Source organism: Acanthisitta chloris, unplaced genomic scaffold (assembly GCF_000695815.1).
Source record: "Acanthisitta chloris isolate BGI_N310 unplaced genomic scaffold, ASM69581v1 scaffold8427, whole genome shotgun sequence".
In the NCBI taxonomy this organism is placed as follows: domain Eukaryota; kingdom Metazoa; phylum Chordata; class Aves; order Passeriformes; family Acanthisittidae; genus Acanthisitta; species Acanthisitta chloris.
The window spans coordinates 2,831-20,901 of NW_008683122.1; the positions used below are offsets into that span (position 1 = coordinate 2,831).

Sequence of the window (18,071 nt, forward strand, 5' to 3'; positions counted from 1 at the left end):
ACAATTCCTGGCTCCTGCTGTGTCTCTCAGTGTCCATTCACCTGGCTTGTGTCACTGTTTTAGTGCCCTTGGTTATCCCAAAGGTTTGGCAGTTCACAGCCTCTTGTCTTGGGCTCCTAACCAGAGCTCAATCTGCATTTCAATATGCATCTTAATCTGCAGCTTGCAAGCCAAGCCACGTGGACTAGATGTATTCCTTAACAACCCAATGCACAGTTTTGCATTCCATTTTGTCGACAGACATGCAAATAATTAATTAAAAAATCAATGAGTCTGAAATGGTACACTCACAAGACTTGCTACTACATGCTTTGCTATAGGAACCTGTTGGTATTTCATGTTTTAGGCCAGCAGTGACCATAATATGTAGGAGGGTTTACTGAGATAAGAACTGTGTCCCAGTGGCCAAGTCTCCCCTTTGGCTAGCCTCTCCCCAGGGCCTCAAAGAAACGTGCTTATGAGCCTTAGACTCTGACTCTCCCATCCGTGCACCCTTTTGCCCCACCACTGCTTCACTTCACAAATGTGATTTCTTCAAGGAAGACCTTCTGTTCTGGGTTTCTTAGGGACTAGGCAGCAACTCGCATAACATACTGAGCTAGTGAAAATGGGAACACTCCATTTTAGGGCCAACAGAAAATTCAGAGCTGAATTATAAGAAATTTTGTCACTCAGCCCATTTTTTTAATTATTCATTACTATATGGTGTTCTAAAATGCTGATTTGACATTCAGTTAGACATATGGTCATTGCTCCTGTAGACATTATCAGCTTTCCAAAGAAGCTGTTCTGCAAGAAGTATAAAGGAAATGCATGAGAAGAGGTGTCAGCAAGTGGAGCGTGCAGCCCTGCAGCACAGATGGTCATGAACTTGTCCCAAGAAAGAAATGTCTTTTGTGGAAGTGCTTTGCTAAGTAAATCTATGCTGTAATGGCCGAGAAGGTGTCAGCTGAAGACTTGTTTCACTGGCAGGACGGCTTCGGTCCCCGACTCATTCACCACGGCATAATTGGCTGAAGTCTGAACAAGCCTCATAAACATACTTCAGAATCACAACTACCAGAGGCTGTCATTGTAACACAAGAGTAACTAATGGCATCACTTCATGTACATGAATGTGAATAGCTGAGGGGTGGCAAAGCCGGAGATAACTCCAGCTGGTTTTTAGATTCGCATTCACTTCATTCACAACAGAGTGGCTATCAATGCTTATCTTAAGAAAAAAAGCCTGAGTATCTCAATAGAAATATACTTTTCTTTCTAGTGGAGAATTAAGTTCCAGGAACTCTTCATGCTGAAGGCAGACTGTGGCTCCTAGAGCTGAAGATCACATATGATTCCCAGTATAAAAAATGAAACCTCAGAAATAAGCATTAAATTACTTGTCACTTATTTCATATATTAAGCAGTAATGAGTATACACTCTAATTTTTAAAAAGGGGAAAACTTCACATCAGAAGAGCTCTGAATAAAGCACAGGGTGTTGGGGATTTTTTGTGTACTTAAGATAAGGTAGTTCAGCCATATCAGAACAAGGAAGAGAGGGAAGAATGCATGGGTTTTTTTAAACTCTATTAGGGAGAGAAACTCCTCCATTCTAAGAACCCTAAAAGAATATCCGTAAGTTTTAATTTTGGTACATAAAGTCTCACCAACTTAATTGGCATGAAATAGAAATTCTCTGCATCTTCAAAAATGAGAAGCTACAGTGCAGAGGTTTAACTGGAAGATGATCTGCAACAGTACTTTGACTTACATAATTTCACATCTTAGGTTCATTAACACCCTTCTACGTACTGATCCTCTCAACTGCTGCAGGTTCTTCTTAAAGCACTCTGAACAAGCAGCCTGACACTGAGTGGACTTTGCTTAGGGTAACATTGGACATCTGTGGTCATCACTGCTCTTGTGGTATAATCGCTAGGCTATAAATTTTTCTTCTGTCTTAACTGCACCTGAAGGTCCCCACAACTTTCTGTTCTTAAACAGTGTCAAGGGCAGCCAACCACAAGCAACAAGATGACTGGGCACATCATTTAAATACAAAGTGGAGAACAGCTAGATTAGTTCATAGCTAGTTAAGATCTCTGTTCTGACTCACCATTATAGCATGAAGACATACCAACTGGTCCCCATTTCCCTGTAGAGAACCCAAACCTTGTTCTGTGCCAAACATGCCTTCAGAGCAACAAGGCATAACACAGTGAATTTGAATGCCAGAGACAGACTGAGGAAGGGAAATCCCAGCTTGCTTCCTGAGCGTAAACAAAGTGCTTGAGCACGGTAATACTGAAAAGCAGGTGTTAATGTTTTGTGTGTATTGCATAAAGTATTACATAAATAACAACAGTGTTTTCATACCTATGTGTACTTACCCTTAATTATATCTACAGGTTTTACGGACTTCTAAAATACCTCTTCCGTTTCCAATGCATCCCTCTTCCTAGGAAGTTAGTCAAATACAGAACAAACAAAAAGATTTGTTGAGCTGAAACAATGTGGTTCTAAATGTTGCAAAACTCAAGCTCTATTTGTGAGTCAGCTCTCCCTTCCTTGCAGTACAGGTCCCTTGTCTTCAGCTAATCTGGTATCAGGGCCCAGCAGCCGTTTGTGCATCCGCACCCCCAGTTCTGGGTGGGGGCCCAGGGGTGAGCCAGCATCTGGGGCAGAAAATGGAAAAGGCAGGGTGAGAGGAAGAGCAACGCTTTGTTTTTCTGTGACAGCTGCTGGGGGAGGAACCCACCACCCAGCCAGCTATACCTTTGCTGTTTCTGTAGCACTGAGAGCAAAGAGCTTTCTAAGTGGGTAGCAGAGATTAGCTCTTCAAATGGGAATAATCAATTCCCGTTTCCCTGGCACAGGAAAAGCAGGCACCAGACCACACCCTGCAGCCTGCAGCTTTCTTTGCCTACTGACTTGAGCTGGCTCCAGAAAGAAGTCCAGTTCAGCTGGAAAACTGCTTCCCTCCTCATATATCCTGTTTGTGGACTGCAAATCAGGAAGTTTCTATGTGTAAATAAGAGTTCCTTTCCACTCATTTTGGCTAAGATCTGTAGATGCATCCAATTTTCATTCAAGAAAACAATACTACTTCAGAGAGATTCCTATAAACCCTTGTTATGCCATGCCAACTGCATTACTGATACGGGCAGTTAGAGAGCTATGATCTAGGACCACGAGGAATCCTCCAAGCCTTTAGGCAGAGTTCTTTTCTTCATACAAACTCAAACAAAAATTTACCAAATGGAATTAAAACCTGGTCCCCATCTCCCACACATACTTCCCCGGAAAGGCCAAGAAAAGATGTGTAATCCATTTCATCCTTCCTTTTATTCATATCTATTTATAACTTTAACCAAAGCATACAGATGGGAGTAATTACAATTTCAACACATCACTATCTTCCCAACATCATTACTTTTTCTGTTGGTAAAATTGTGCAAGATGAAGCATTAGCTAGAAAATACATGTTTGTTGCAACTTCATAAAGCACCAGGCAGAGATGTAAAAGTGCTATAATCTATATGACTTTTCCAGGCAAACATTATTTTTTCATTGACATTTGGCAGAGTCTAAGTGAGGTTATAATTAAACAGTGTTAAAATTAATCCTTCATCCTAGCCCTTTCAGAAGCCAGGCAGTAACTGGTACAGGGACAGGCTGAGCTCTCTTGTCCCTGGTTAATCTAATCCCAGGAGATCAACTTCACAGGGCTGGAAGTATGGCCCAGAGCCCATTGTATAGCTTTTAGCTACTCCACAAACTAAATGTTTTGGGCATATAGGGGCAAAGCCTGACCTCATGCTGGCCCTGACTGCGTGCTGAAGTACACCCCACTCCTGTGTGGGGGAAGAACAGTGGCAGAGTGATCTGCCCCATGCATGTTGACAGCAGCAGTGCCAGGCAGGGATAAGCCACTCCGCCCCACCCTGTGCTCCAGACTGTGGCCCAGGGAAAGCAAACAGGCAGAGGCAGCCCACAAAACTTTCACGAGTTGCTGCAAGCAATGTTACCCTGTTTTCCTTCCTGAGTGTTGTTCTCCGTGTGCTTTTCCTAGTTCCCTCGTAGTAGAGCAGGTCCTCTGCTCTGCCATGCTACCAAAGCTGGACGCTCCCCTCCTCTTTCAGTCAATAAAAGTAGCAGGTGGGCAAATGGCCCTCTGGTCCTTGGAGATGTTGGGAGGAAGATGCTGTTGTGGCAGCAGTGGGGCAGGCTGAGGAAGGGAGCTGCCTTCTGTGGGCCCTAAAGATCCCTTCTAGTCCACGGTTTCATTAAAAAATAGGGATTGGTTTTGGTGAAATTTTTAAGACATTGAGTTTAGTCCCTGCAGTTACTATGTCCCCCTTTCACCTGAGAAAAACTGGCATGCTTTGGGTCAGTATTGTTATGATGTTTCTGGCCAGAATTGTGCAGAGGAGACTATTTTATTACAGAATGCTACCTAACACAGTGAGTATAGATTTATAGGTTAAGTTCCAGACATGTGCTGTAAAAGTTTGTTTTAAAAATAATAAAACCTTTTAGTGTTAGTGGAGGTATTACTATGCATCTACTCATAAATGTAGGAATGCATCTCAGTGAATAAACAGAATTTTGGAGCTGAAAATAGAGCCATGTTTAAATTCTATTTTTAATCTTGCTTGGTAGAAAGTTTTAATTAAAATGTTTATTTGCATTCTGATAATGACAGCATTCATTTGATAACGATTCTGCAAAACAGACTTTGTGTAGAACAAGATAATATAATCTTGAATTATACTTTGATAAATAAATGAAAAATTAATTCTAAAATTTAAAAGGAGTTCTTAAGAGTACAAACAAATGCAAATAAATTGTTAAGGCTAATTTAAAGTATTGCTAGGAAAAGAGAACAGGTTGAACATATATATACACATACATATATATACACTCTGTGTGTGCGCATATATATATATATACGTGTATATCTGTATATAGCTATAAACCCAGGAAATACATATGTAAACAGGAATGAAGGAAGAAATTTGTATAATTTTCCCTGGTGGGTGAAAGAAAATGTAGCAATGGCACTTGATATAGTAACTCTCTGCAGTGCCAAAATGTGAAATCCTGGAGCCAACTGAGACTGTTGATTTTTTGTTTATTTTTTGGGGTGGGGTTTTTAATTTGGTTCAATTTTGCCTTTAATTTAAATTAAGTCCCTGCCCCAGCAGCCTGGGAATTAACCGCTGTACAGATACCATCCTGGTGTCTTCTCTGTTCTCCTCTGGTTGTGTTGGCTTCTAATGTTTGCAATGTCTAGTGGTAAAAATGCAATCCTGATTTGTTCATTTAGCTTCAGAATGCTATTCTAATTGTATCAAAAGCAGCATTATCTTTTCTAGTTTTATTATAAACATTTCCAATAATTATGTTGTATTTCTAATAAAAATAAAGTGTTTGTAAACTGAACTTTAAGTCACAACTCAACCTTTGCAAGCAGTGGTGGGATCAGTACTCATGAAAGTTGTCATTATTCTTTTGAGCTGTGATTCTTATTTCATGTTAGCCTATCAGTATCTTCTACAGCAGTTAGAATGGTAGAGTCATAGAACCATTAAGGTTGGAAAATACCTCCAAGATCATCGAGTCCAACCTATGTCCCCACACCACCACGCCAACTAAACCATAGCACTAAGTGGCACATCCAGTTGTTTCTTGAACACCTCCAGGGATGGTGACTCCACCATCTCCCTGTGCAGCCCATTCCAATGCTTAACCACCTTTTCAAAAAAAGTGTGAAAAAATTCTTCCTGAACCTCCCCTGGTACAGCCTGAGGCAATTTCCTCTTGTCCTGTAACTGGGAGAAGAGGCTGCACCCCACCTGACTACAGCCTCCTTTCAGGTAGTTGTAGAGAGTGACAAGGTTTTCCCTGAGCCTCCATTTCTCCAGGCTAAACACCTCCAGGTCCATCAGCCACTCCTCACATGACTTACCCACTAGACCGTTCACCAGCTCTGTTGCCCTTCTCTGGACATACCTCAGCAACTCAAAGTCTCTCTTGAATTGAGGAGTCCAGAACTGGACTTGAGGTGTGACCTCACAAGTGCAGAGTACAAAGGGACAATCATTGCCCTGCTGATGACACCACTGCTGATAAAAGCCAGAAAACCATTGACTTTCTTGGCTACCTGGGAACACTGCTCATGTTTAGTCGACTGTCAACCAACACCCCCAGGTCTTTTTCCTCTGGGCAGCTTTCCAGTTACTCCTCCCCCAGCCCCTAGAGATGCATGGAATTGTTGTGACCCAAGTGCAGGACCCAGCACTTCGCCTTATTGAACCTCATACCGTTGACCTCAAACCATCAATCCAGTCTATCCAGATCCCTCTGCAGAACCTTCCTACCCTCCAGCAGATCAATACTCCCGCCCAACTTAGTAGTCTTTGAACTGACTGTGGGTGCATTTGATCCCCTCGACTAGATCAGTGATAAAGATATTAAGCATGACTGGCCCCTATACTGAGTCCTGGGGGACACCACTAGTGACCCGGCTGGATGTAACTCCATTCATCACCAGTCCCTAGGCCCGGCTGTCCAGTTTTTAACCCAGCAATGAGTGCGCCTGTCCAAGCCATGGACTGCCAGCTTTTCCAGGGGAATGCTGTGGGAGGAAGTACCAAAGGCTTTACTGAAGTCTAGGCAGACAATATCCCCAGCCTTTCTCTCATCCACTTGGCAGGCCATCTGGTCATAACAGGAAATCAGGTTGGTCAAGCAGGACCTGCCTTTTCCAAACCAATACTGGCTGAGTCTGATCTCCTGGTTGTCCTGTGCTGCATGATGGGACAAGATGGTCTGTTCCATAACCTTCCCCAGCACCAAGGTCAGGCTGAGACATCTGTAGTTCTCTGGATCCTCCTTCCAAACCTTCCTGTCTGTGGCCATCACGCTGACTAACCTCCAGTCAACTGGGACCTCCCCAGACAGCGAGGACTGCTGGTAAATAATGGACATTGTCTTGGAGAACTCTTCTGCCAGGTCCTTCATCACCCTAGGATGAATCCCTTCTGGTCCCATAGCTTTGCAAGTGTCTAAGTGGCTCAGCAGATCACTCTCTACTTCCTCCTGGACTGCAGGGGGTCTATTCTGCTCCTTGTCCCTGCCTACCAGCTCAGTGTTCTGGTTACCCTGAGGATATCTGGTCTTACTGTTAAAGACCAAGGCAAAGAAGGCATTAAGTATCTCAGCCTTTTCCTCATCCTTAGTTACAATGTCCCCCTCCACATCCAATAAAAGATGGAGATTTTTCTTGGCCCTCTTTTTGTTGTTAATGTGTTTAGAGAAACACTTTTATTATCTTTCACAGCGGTGTCCAGATTGAGTTCTAGCTGAGCTTTTGCCTTTCTCATTTTCTCTCTACATGACCTAATTACATCCCTATACTCTTCCTGAGTTGCCTATCCCATCTCCCAAAGGTCATAAACTCTTTTTGTCCCAGAGTTCCAGCAAAAGCTGGAGCCAGTCTTCTTCCCCACTGACTTGTCTTTCTGCACATAGGGGCGACCTGCTCCTGAGCCTTTCAGATTTCCATCTTTAAGTATGTACAGCCTTCCTGGACTCCTTTGTTTTTAGTGGCTGCTTCCCAAGGGACTCTCTGAACCAGTGTCCTGGGTAGGCCAAAGTCTGCCCTCTGGAAGTCCAAGGCAGAGGTTTTGTTGATGCCCCTCCTTACTTCACCAAGAATCAAAACCTGTATCATTTTGTGGTCACTGTGCCCAAGATGGCCTCTGACCACCCCATCTCCCACCAGCCCTTCTCTGTTTGTAAAGAGCAGGTCTAGTGAGGCACGAGGTAGACTCACTTACCAACTATGTCAGGAAGCTACCTTTCACACACTCTAAGAACTCCTTAGACTGCCTCCTCTCCAGCGTGTTGCATTTCCAGCAGACATCTGGCAAGTTAAAGTCTCCCACAAGAACGAGGGCAGGCAATCATGAAACATTAGCCAGCCACTCAGTTTCATCCACCTCTTCATCCTACTTGAGGGGTCTATAACAGACTCTCACCAGGATATGTGCTGTGTTGAGCTTTCCTCTGATTCTTACCTATGGGCACTCAACCTCATCATCACTGTCCTTGGGCTCTATACAGTTGAAACACTCCCTAATGTACAGAGTCACCCCACTGTCTCTCCTTCCTTGTTCTGTTATTCCAGGGTACACCCAAGCAATGTGTAAGAGTGGAGCTGTTGCTGCCCTATGCCCCCAGCTCAGTAGAGCAGCCCAGAGAATGTGCAGTACAACACTATTGGCTTCTTCCTGAACACAGTAAGCTAACTAAACAAAATATTCAGTGTCTGATTGGCAACATGTAGGTCACCAAATACATTTTCATACAGAATATCTGTAAAACAAAAGCCAATCTTTCAAAGTTTATTAGCTGCAGGACCAGAATATGCTGAGTCCTTGCTGAGCTAGAATGGGGAGCCTTGAGCTCAGTGTCCCTGCTGCAGGTTGTCCACAGACCCAGACAGGGAGCACTGACTCAGCTCATGGTAAGTTACTGGTTTTTAGATTCACTTTTAATCCCCTGAGCCTTAGAGTCAAACACGTGGGGCACCCCTTCCACAGGCAGATACTTCTCAAGAAGTACTCTTCTGTTTTCACACAAGGCACCTGGGGTGTGTTTTTTCTCTGCCCCAGTTTTTCTTCTGGCCTAAAGAGTTGGACTCGATGATCTCTGAGGTCTTTTCCAACCTGGTTGGTTCTATGATTCTATGATTTCCTAACCTTTGTTTCCTCCCTATTTTCAAACAGACTTTTATGGCAAGCACAGGCACCAAGATCTGCTTGCAATTGCAGTTCGAAGCCTGCATTTTGAAGGGGAGGCTATTCAACTTGGATTTGTGGGTTTCCATGTTCTCAAGTAGAGAAGGCCATCAAATGCACCGTTTATGTCCTGGATGAGTTCTCTAACCATTAGTGCCTCTCATACAGTATGGTGTTTGTTGTTGTTGTGTTTTTTTAATTAAAAAATCTCAATCCCTGCACAGTTTAGTAAGTATAATATTAGTGTCTATCTCCAAAGAAAGTTATGTGCAATGGTTTTGGCTGCCCGATCCTCAGATTGTAGGTTATTTTTAATCTCCATTCTGAGATTTGTACCTCTTTCCAAAGCATGGGGCAGGGAAACCAAACCCATAACTGTGCTCCAGATACCACTCCAGGGACCTAAAATTAAATATTGAAAAATATTTGCCCACATGTTTTGTCTCGTTCTTACCACTGACATTGGCCTTTAAATTAACTTTCTCTAGTCCTTGTAGCTACTGCTGAGATAAAAATAGCCCTAAGGACATTAAGGAGAGTTTTCATTCACGACTCAAGTATGATCATTTTGTGTTACCTCAGTATCGAAGAACTAATACTTATTGCAGGATTTCTTCTTAATCAGGAATGCAAAATATCAAAGCCAAATGCCGACTGAGCCCTGTCGCGCTGGACGGAGCTGCCTTATTGCTTAGGACCAGTAGATGGCAACCACCTATTGCAGTGTCAAAGGTAAGTGAGAGTTGCTCAGGTAGGGGATTTATTAGGTGACGGCTTGAGCAGCAAAGCTCTGCTACTGCACACACAAGAAAGCAGTCCTTGTAGTTTTTACTTCTCTTTATATGTGTCTTTTGAAGGGGAGCAGTGAGATGCCCTTTCACATAGTCAGTTTTGACAAATTACAATTGTGACCATCCATTTGACTAAAATACCTTATGGCTGCTCCTTGTTGCTAATACCAGTCAAAAAAAGAACAAGACAATGGGGATAAATTCCAAAGCAATCAGACTGCCTTAGCTTTCACAGGAATAGCCTAAAGTTCTTATCATGATTAATTAGATTCATTATTACTTTAGGTGGAAACAGAGCTGAGTAACAATGATCCTGGGATCGGAAATAGACTTTCCTTTAGGAACTGACTGAGGCTATTGACGTACCAGTTAATTAGTTCTGGTTATATGAGTGGCCTTACAGATATTTCTTTGACATGATCAAGTCTGAAAAAATTCTATTTTTTTTCTACAACATTGGATTAAAAGTTATTCTTATCTAGGAGCAAGAACTGTGAAGGTTTGAAAAGATCCCCTCCAAGAACCTTGCATTTACACTTCAGAAAAGAAGTTCCTTCATTAAAACAGGAGAACAGTTATGGAAATATATCTGTAACCTATCCTACCTATAGTCATAGTAAGGCTTCCTTTGGCACCGATTTAACCATCATTTGTGAATACATTTTCAATTACTATTGTTATACATGTATGGATGCATATCAAAGTAGGGTGTCTGTAGTGCAGAAAAACCCCAGACCTTTAGACCTCTGACGAATTTCAGCATCAGCTAACACTGTGATTAGCAATTTAAAAAAGAATACACTACAAATAGCTAAACCAGCCAAGAACAAGAGCACTGTCACTTAGTAGAAGTAAAACAAAATGCTCTGCATTACTGGGATGCCTTCCTCCAAGTTCTCAACCACTTTGCAAACCATTAACTTGAAATGCATTAACTTGCACTCTCTTGCAGTACAAGGGGTGTGTTTATTCTCAGAACTTACACCTTTGATAGGAAGGTTTACAAAACCAACTTGACAGATAAAGTAAAACCTTTTGCTTGTGTTACAGCTAGGGCTGGATCAGCTGTGAATTATTGTAAGTGACTTTGAAATTAGGTGAAATCCAGCTGGGATCCATTTCCTAGTGAATACAAGTGAGATGGTACTAGGAATAGCTTCTAATATCCCTTATGGAACCCACCAAACTTTTCTCATTATTTCCTTAATCTAGTAATAAGATTTATACTGTGAAAAAAACCCCTACTCTTTAATGAGATCTGAGGGTTTTTTCTTCTTGAAAGAACTTAAAGGCCTTCAACCTGATGCTAAAATTTGAGCAACTTTATTTGCCTTAACATGAGAAATTATGTGACTTATATATGTTCCTTTCTTGTGAATCAATGAGTTTTGTTAAGGGTCCAAGAGTTATCTTGGACTCTTCTTGCAGAGAATTGCAAAGCTAGTGAGATGATAATTTAAAAAAAAAAAAGCATGGAAAGATAAATCTAAATGATTTAGAAGGAATTTTTAGACAAACAATAAAAATACTACTCTGTTTATAGTTATCCTTTTTTAGCTCAAATGTTTGAGGAGGACAGATAGTTTTAAAGATTCAAGGTCTGAGGTTGCCATGAAGGGCTGAGGAAGGTCTCACTCCTGTTTCTGTTACTTATCACAATAGAAGTCTGCAAGAGACCACCAAGGACAGTAACTCTCCTTTACAGCTGCACTCAGTAAAGTTTAATTCAAGTTCAAAGGAATCTGTGTGGAAATTCCCTTCTGCTCAGTACTTCATACATATCAGAGATCACAAAATACATCCTCATGCTCTGTAACCATATTCAGATTTATAGCAGAACCCACCTCAAAGTCTGGAATTTTACATGTTAGATATTTAAGTAGGGGCCAGAGGCATTTCCAAAAGCTTGTGCTGCGTTTCTCTCGGGTGTGCACTGAATGGGTATATGGTGAGATGTGACAAAGTGCTCTGAAGAATATGGTGTGGCTAGAGTGTGCACACCTCATGGATATTGAAAAAAAAGTCCTGCAAAAATGTGATTGCAGCCTTTTCACTCTCCTCCTGCACTTTCTAAAATTTGAAAAAAACTAAAATTGCTCCCCAACTACTGTCTTCAATTAAGATGCTGAAAATGTTTCTCATTGAGCAAAGCCACAGCACATTGTCTGGCAGACTTGTTTGTTTGATAATATTATAGTGGAAAATGAAAATATCATTGAGCACTGAAGCAGGTGCCTGAGCATTGGCTTTTCATCAAAGAGTAAAGTACAGATTTACCAGATCCTTATTTCAGATGTCATTTGCAGCATAATTTGAAGGAGAGATAAGATGGGACATAGTCCAGTAAGGTGCTGAATGATTCTGTGGTGGTGCTGGACACTATCATTGCCATTGCTTAGAATGAGATTCAGAGGTAATCAAACTTGGCAGGATCTGAACCATAATAAATTACCAAGATAAGATGGGTAATGAAAGAATGTGAAATGCAGAAAGTAAGTTTGTATTTCTTGCCAGCACTCGGTGTGACTTTTGTAATTATTAACTTAACCCTAAAAGCCTGAGATAGTCCTTTTTCAAATGCCTCAGTCGTATTCCTTAGTATCTTCTAACAACATCTCCTAACATTTCCACAATGAGGAAGAGGAAGACAACAGATTCACCTCATTCATCCACAGATCTGAGTGAAGGGAAGGAGAAACTAAGACTGAAGCAAGAGGTTGGCCTGATTAGTGGAGTGTCATTAATTGTAGGCACTATGATAGGCTCAGGGATCTTTATGTCCCCTGAGTGGGTACTACATCATATGGGGAACCCTGCCAGCAGCCTGCTTATCTGGGCAGCATGTGGTCTCCTGGCCATGTTTGGAGCCTTGTCGTACGCTGAGCTTGGAACGATAATTAAAGAGTCTGGAGGAGAATATATTTACATCTTGAGAATTTTTGGTTCTTTTCCTGCTTTCCTTTTTGCCTACACTTCTGTCATCCTGGTGAGACCAGCTGGTTTGGCAGCTGTCTGTCTGAGCTTTGCTGAATATGCTGTTGCACCATTCTACCCAGGATGCTCATCTCCGCAGGTTGTCGTCAAATGTACAGCTGCTGCCTGCATTCTCCTTTTAACTATCATCAACTGTCTCAACGTGAGGCTGGCAACATCTGTTATGAACATTTTTACAGCTGCCAAACTCTTGGCTTTGTTGGTGATCGTGGTGGGTGGATTGGTGCTACTTGCCAAGGGACAAACTCAGAGTTTTCAAAATGGTTTTCAAGGCACGACTGCAAGTATCGGGGCAGTTGGAGTGGCGTTTTACCAGGGACTCTGGTCCTATGATGGGTGGAACAACCTGAACTATGTAACTGAGGAACTGAAGAAGCCTGAGGTGAGTGAGTGAGATGGATTTTACTTACTTAATCCTATGGTTAATATGTTTGATTCTATCTATGATAGTGTTAGGAGTTATAATCCAGGGATTTACAGTGAGGGTGGTGAGGCACTGGCACAAGTTGTCCAGAAAAGTTGTGGATGCCCCATCCCTGGAAGTGTTCAAGGCTAGGCTGGACAGGGCTCTGAGCAACCTGGTGTAGTGGAAGGTATCCCTGACCATGGCAGGGAGATTGGAATTAGATGATCTTATCTTTAAGGTCCAACCAAACCATCCTGTGATTCCATGAAAGCACTAGAATACCCAGTTGACTGCAAAAAAAACTATTAGGCAGCACTTGGATGCTTTGGGGGTGAATTTTTGTCTTAGTGTTTAGAGAAGCGCACTCTAGACAGATAGATTTATTCAATAAAGCACTCACTACTATAATCTGTAAAGGTTTATTAACACCACATATTCCCTGAAAGACTTGATCCTGTGATTCCATGAAAGCACTAGAATACCCAGTTGACTGCAAAAAAAACTATTAGGCAGCACTTGGATGCTTTGGGGGTGAATTTTTGTCTTAGTGTTTAGAGAAGCGCACTCTAGACAGATAGATTTATTCAATAAAGCACTCACTACTATAATCTGTAAAGGTTTATTAACACCACATATTCCCTGAAAGACTTGATCCATAATGTATGCAACAAAAAAAACACTTTATCTCTCCTCATTGCATGGAGGGGCAACTTCAGAGCAAGCCAAGCCCCACTGGAGAGGGAATCTGACTCCCTGATTGATCCTTGTCTTTAAACATCTATTTTTTTGGCATTGTTCACTCCATACTATAGGCACTGAAGTAGCTTGCCTGCATCTCACATCAGCCTTCTCTGTGCCATATTACTTTTCACAGATCAGACACTACAGCAGTGAACAACTCTATTTTGGAAAGAACTCTGAGAGTGCAGAGCGTATAGAGTGTGTTTTCTACCAGTGCAGCACACAAGATACTACAGATTAAATGAAAATACACAGTTAAATATTAACCTAAATGGCAGCAAAGATCCCAGGTCCATGTGGCACTCTCTCCCACAGAATCGTGACCACTGATATTCAGGCCCTTGCAGGGTGGAGGAAACAGCATAAGGAATTGCTGTATCTTGTCCAATGGTGGGAATGGGGAATGCAAAAATTGATATTTCAGGTTCTTTCCTCGTTGCTTTTTCCCAGTATTGTCAGTTGCATAAGGCACTGTTGATTTATTGAGCCTTTAAATGATCCTGTGCTGTTCTAAGATAGCATCCTGTCACTAAAACAAAAAAAATAAATTCATTCCTATAGCAAATCCCTTTTGAGATCAAAACACTGCTGTGATCTAACCTGTAGAGGGGTTAGATGTGATATACACACTGGAACTTCATCCATGGCAGTGGGATGTTTATGGGAAGATGCAGCACAGCAGGACACATAACACACTAGTAACAAATAAATTAATGTTAAAGTCATCAAGAAGTACGCAACAGACATCTTGGGCAGCTATTAAGCAAAATCTTTTTAATAAGATTTGGTGGGTTCTTTTAATTTGGTTTGTTTTGGTTGGTGGGTTGTGGGGTTTTTTTAGACTAACTTTGGAAATGTACAACCTTACTGTTTGCCTGACTTATTTGGGAGTGACAAAACCAAAACAAACAAAAAAAGCCCAGTGCAGGCATAAATGTGCTGCACCTAACACTGCTGTCATCCCTTTTCCAGGTGACCCTTCCCAGAGCTCTGATGATTGCCATTCCTTTGGTTACATGCCTGTATTTGCTGGTAAACGTGAGCTACTTAGCAGCCATGGCTCCCTCTGAACTGCTGTCTTCAGGAGCTGTGGCCGTCACTTGGGGGTGAGCTCTGCTTGTGGCAACACAACCAGTGCAGCCAGGGGTTCTTTCCCAAGCTTCAGGAGATTTAGGTGCTATTCCCCAAGGAGATGGCAGCACTGGTCAGGTCAGGCCAGGAACATCTATCAGGCCATGTTACAGGGAAGACAATGAAAAAGAGGGCAATGAGGATGATCAGAGGGCTAGAGCACCTCTAGTATGAAGAGAGGCTGAGAGCTGGGGTTGTTCAGCCTGGAGAAGAGAAAGCATTGGTTGAACCTTATAGCATCCTCTAGTACCTAAAGGGCTACAAGAGAGCTGGAGAGGGACTTTTTACAAGGACATGGAGTGATAGGACAAGGAGGAATGGCTTTAAACTAAAACAGGGCAGGTTTAGATGAGATATTAAGAAGAAATTCTTTACTGTGAGGGTGGTGAGGCACAGGTTGCCCAGAGAAGTTGTGGATGTCCCATCCCTGAAAGTGTTCAAGGCTAGGCTGGATGGGGCTTTGAGCAACCTGGTCTAGTAGAAGGTGTCCCTGCCTATGGTGTGACGGGGTGGTTTGAAACTAGATGATCTTTAAGGTCCCTTCCAACACAAACCATTCTGTGACTCTGTGAAGCATTCTGCCTGTCCCAGCTCTGTCACCTACAGGGCAGTGTATGGCCTTCCCCCACCAAAGGTCAAGGCTGATCATCTCCATCTGCCCCATGGTCTCCAAGATGCACACCCCTTACTCCCCATTCCAATTCATTCACACTGGGAACCTCTGGCTCCCCTCCAGCTCATGTTTTCCCCCATGGCAAGAATCCGTGAAGAGATGAGGGACATAGCAGGAGCATTTCCCCGTAGACACTGGGAATGCAGCAAGGGTACATATCCAGACCTGGGGACTGGGAGATGCCTCACATTTTAGGTATTTCCAGGGAAATGGAGAGGACAATGGGCTGCTCCACTAATGCAGAGGCAGTAGGTTTGGAGTAAAACACGAGCTAACTGAGTAAATCCTGTCTGCTTGGCACCTGGAAATTAGAGCAGACCAGAGTCTTTTGATTCAGTTTCTCCATCTGCAGGCAAATGGAAAATGACACTGATCTCTACCACACTGTTGTACAGAAGTTGGGTGGCCTTTGATGGCTGTAACTTTAATTGGCTTGTGCTTGTCCAGAGCACAGAAACTGTTCGTACCATCCATCTATCTGAAGTGTTTGGTGATATTAAACAGTTTCTCCAGTCAAGGAATTTAGGCAGAGAACGAAGGGACCATCATGAGAGAAGTAGGCACCATTGATGATCTTCTACCAGAACATCCAGCCTTAGTCTAAATATTTCCAAAGACACAGAATCCCTGACAGCCCTGAACAAGTTGTCTGGCAGAAATGATGACACAGTGTATCCACAGATTATGTTGCTTCTCATCCTCTTCCTAAAAAGTCAGCAGCAGCTTTGTTTCTCTGTGCATTTCACAAGATCTCCAGTTTGAAGTTCTGACTGAGCTCTTGCTGGATGTGTTCTTTAATAGCCTTTCATGTCATTATAAGTAGGAGCTTTTAAAAGTCTAGAGCTTTGTTTGAGCACATTACAAAGCCTCACTAAGCTGCAGTGTCATGAACTTTCATTGCATGTCCTTTCCCATCATTCCTGATTAACAAGTTATTTGTGAGCTTCCTCCTTTTTAACACATCTCCTTTTCCTGCCTAATTAACCTTTTCACCCAAGAGTGCAATTCAGGAAGAAATATTGAACTAGCAACCTGAAAGTTGGGCACTCAAAAGCCTGGAGGACAGGTAGGTAGCCAGAGGCTGAGGAGGGGTAATGGCTGTGTATCATGGGCAAGACATGCAGCTACTCAGGCCATTAAGAAAGGACAGGCAGAGTATATAGAAGCCAGAGGAGGACATCACATTTAAATACATTTATTCCATGTATAAGAAGAAAACTGCCAGAGAGAAACACTGTTCAGTGGTGCAGCCACAAGAGGAGCTCAGGAAACTTTCCCCAGCATTTCTTTGATGACAGTGGTTTCATAGCAACTGCAGGTCTCAGTTTGCTTGTAAGAAGCTGCACACAGAAGCCCCTGTAGTTTATTTTCACAGTCCAAAAAGCAAAGCACCAATCTCATAAATGCAAAGTACACAAATGCTAAGGATTTCATTATTAATTTTGCACTATATGTTATTGAGATCTTGTGATTATGAAGTTGCATGATCATAGGAGTGGACCAGATTCCATAAATTTAGTTTGGTTTCACTGGGCCAATGCAGCCCTGTGAAATACTGGTTCTCACTTGAAACCAGAAGGACCATAACCCAGATAGTAAGCTTCTAAACTACCTATTTTTTAAAAAAAGAAATTATTGTGATAGATAAGCTCTTGCCCTGATTTTCAGAAGCCCAGCTTTTGATGTTTTCAACAGTTGGGATAGGTGCTAATAAAAATGACTACCTATGGCTTAAAGACATACAGCTCAGGTGGAAATATATAAAGTCCTTTTAAAAAGTTTTGAGTTTTGTATTTTTGCCAGTTAGATGAACAGTGTGTGTGTTTCTGTATGTGTGTGATAATTACCCCAAACACTAGCACTTATTAATTAATACTCTTCATGCTGCTTCATACCAGAAGACAATCTTCACTTTTAGGTGAGAAGATTATCATATCTTCTAAGTGTTTGCCTTGAACTTTGTAACTTAGCTGTAACTTCTACAAACCCTGTAACTTCTTCTGTTATGGAGAAAACAAACCAGAAATGTCTGAACATGTTGTAGAACCAAACTTCTGGAATTCAAACCATTGTTTTGGTTTAAGCCTGATTCACAGAGTGGCAGAAATAGGTGCATATGGGATTAAAGGATTAAATTCTTATGCATATTGAGAAAGAGGTTATCATGCAGAATATTTATTCTGGTGTGATGGGAACAGTTTTTCTGTGATTTCCAAGCTAATATTGTTGGCTGTGATAGCAGTATCTCTGGGCTGTGTACCACAGCCATCTGTACTCGAAAAAAGGGGAGTTTGCCTGTTGTGACAGCTTTGTAGACCATTGCAATGTGGACCGATGTAGATATATATACACACCAAACAGGAAGAAAAGCTGTCTTTTCTGGACAAGACAAAGTTACTAGTCACTAAATACTATGGGAACTGGAAGAAGACTTTAAATCATTACAAAGACTTTGGAAAAAAGTCAGTAAGAATAATGGAACTTGTCTGGTTCTACAGTGCGTACTTGATACATCTAGGATCTGCATCTTATGCTGTGAACTC

The 18,071-nt window shown here is 42.1% G+C and overlaps 1 protein-coding gene across 1 annotated transcript in view; it reads left to right on the forward strand.

The window, feature by feature from the left end:
• Positions 1-12,215: 12,215 nt before the first annotated feature.
• Positions 12,216-18,071, forward strand: part of LOC103806115 (b(0,+)-type amino acid transporter 1-like) — a gene marked incomplete at its 3' end in the record, with an annotated part of 5,990 nt that continues 134 nt past the window's right edge. Inside the window, 3 exon segments of the mRNA XM_009078789.1 lie at positions 12,216-12,959; positions 14,697-14,843; positions 15,193-15,197. Of these exon segments, the coding sequence (XP_009077037.1) occupies positions 12,216-12,959; positions 14,697-14,843; positions 15,193-15,197 (896 nt within the window).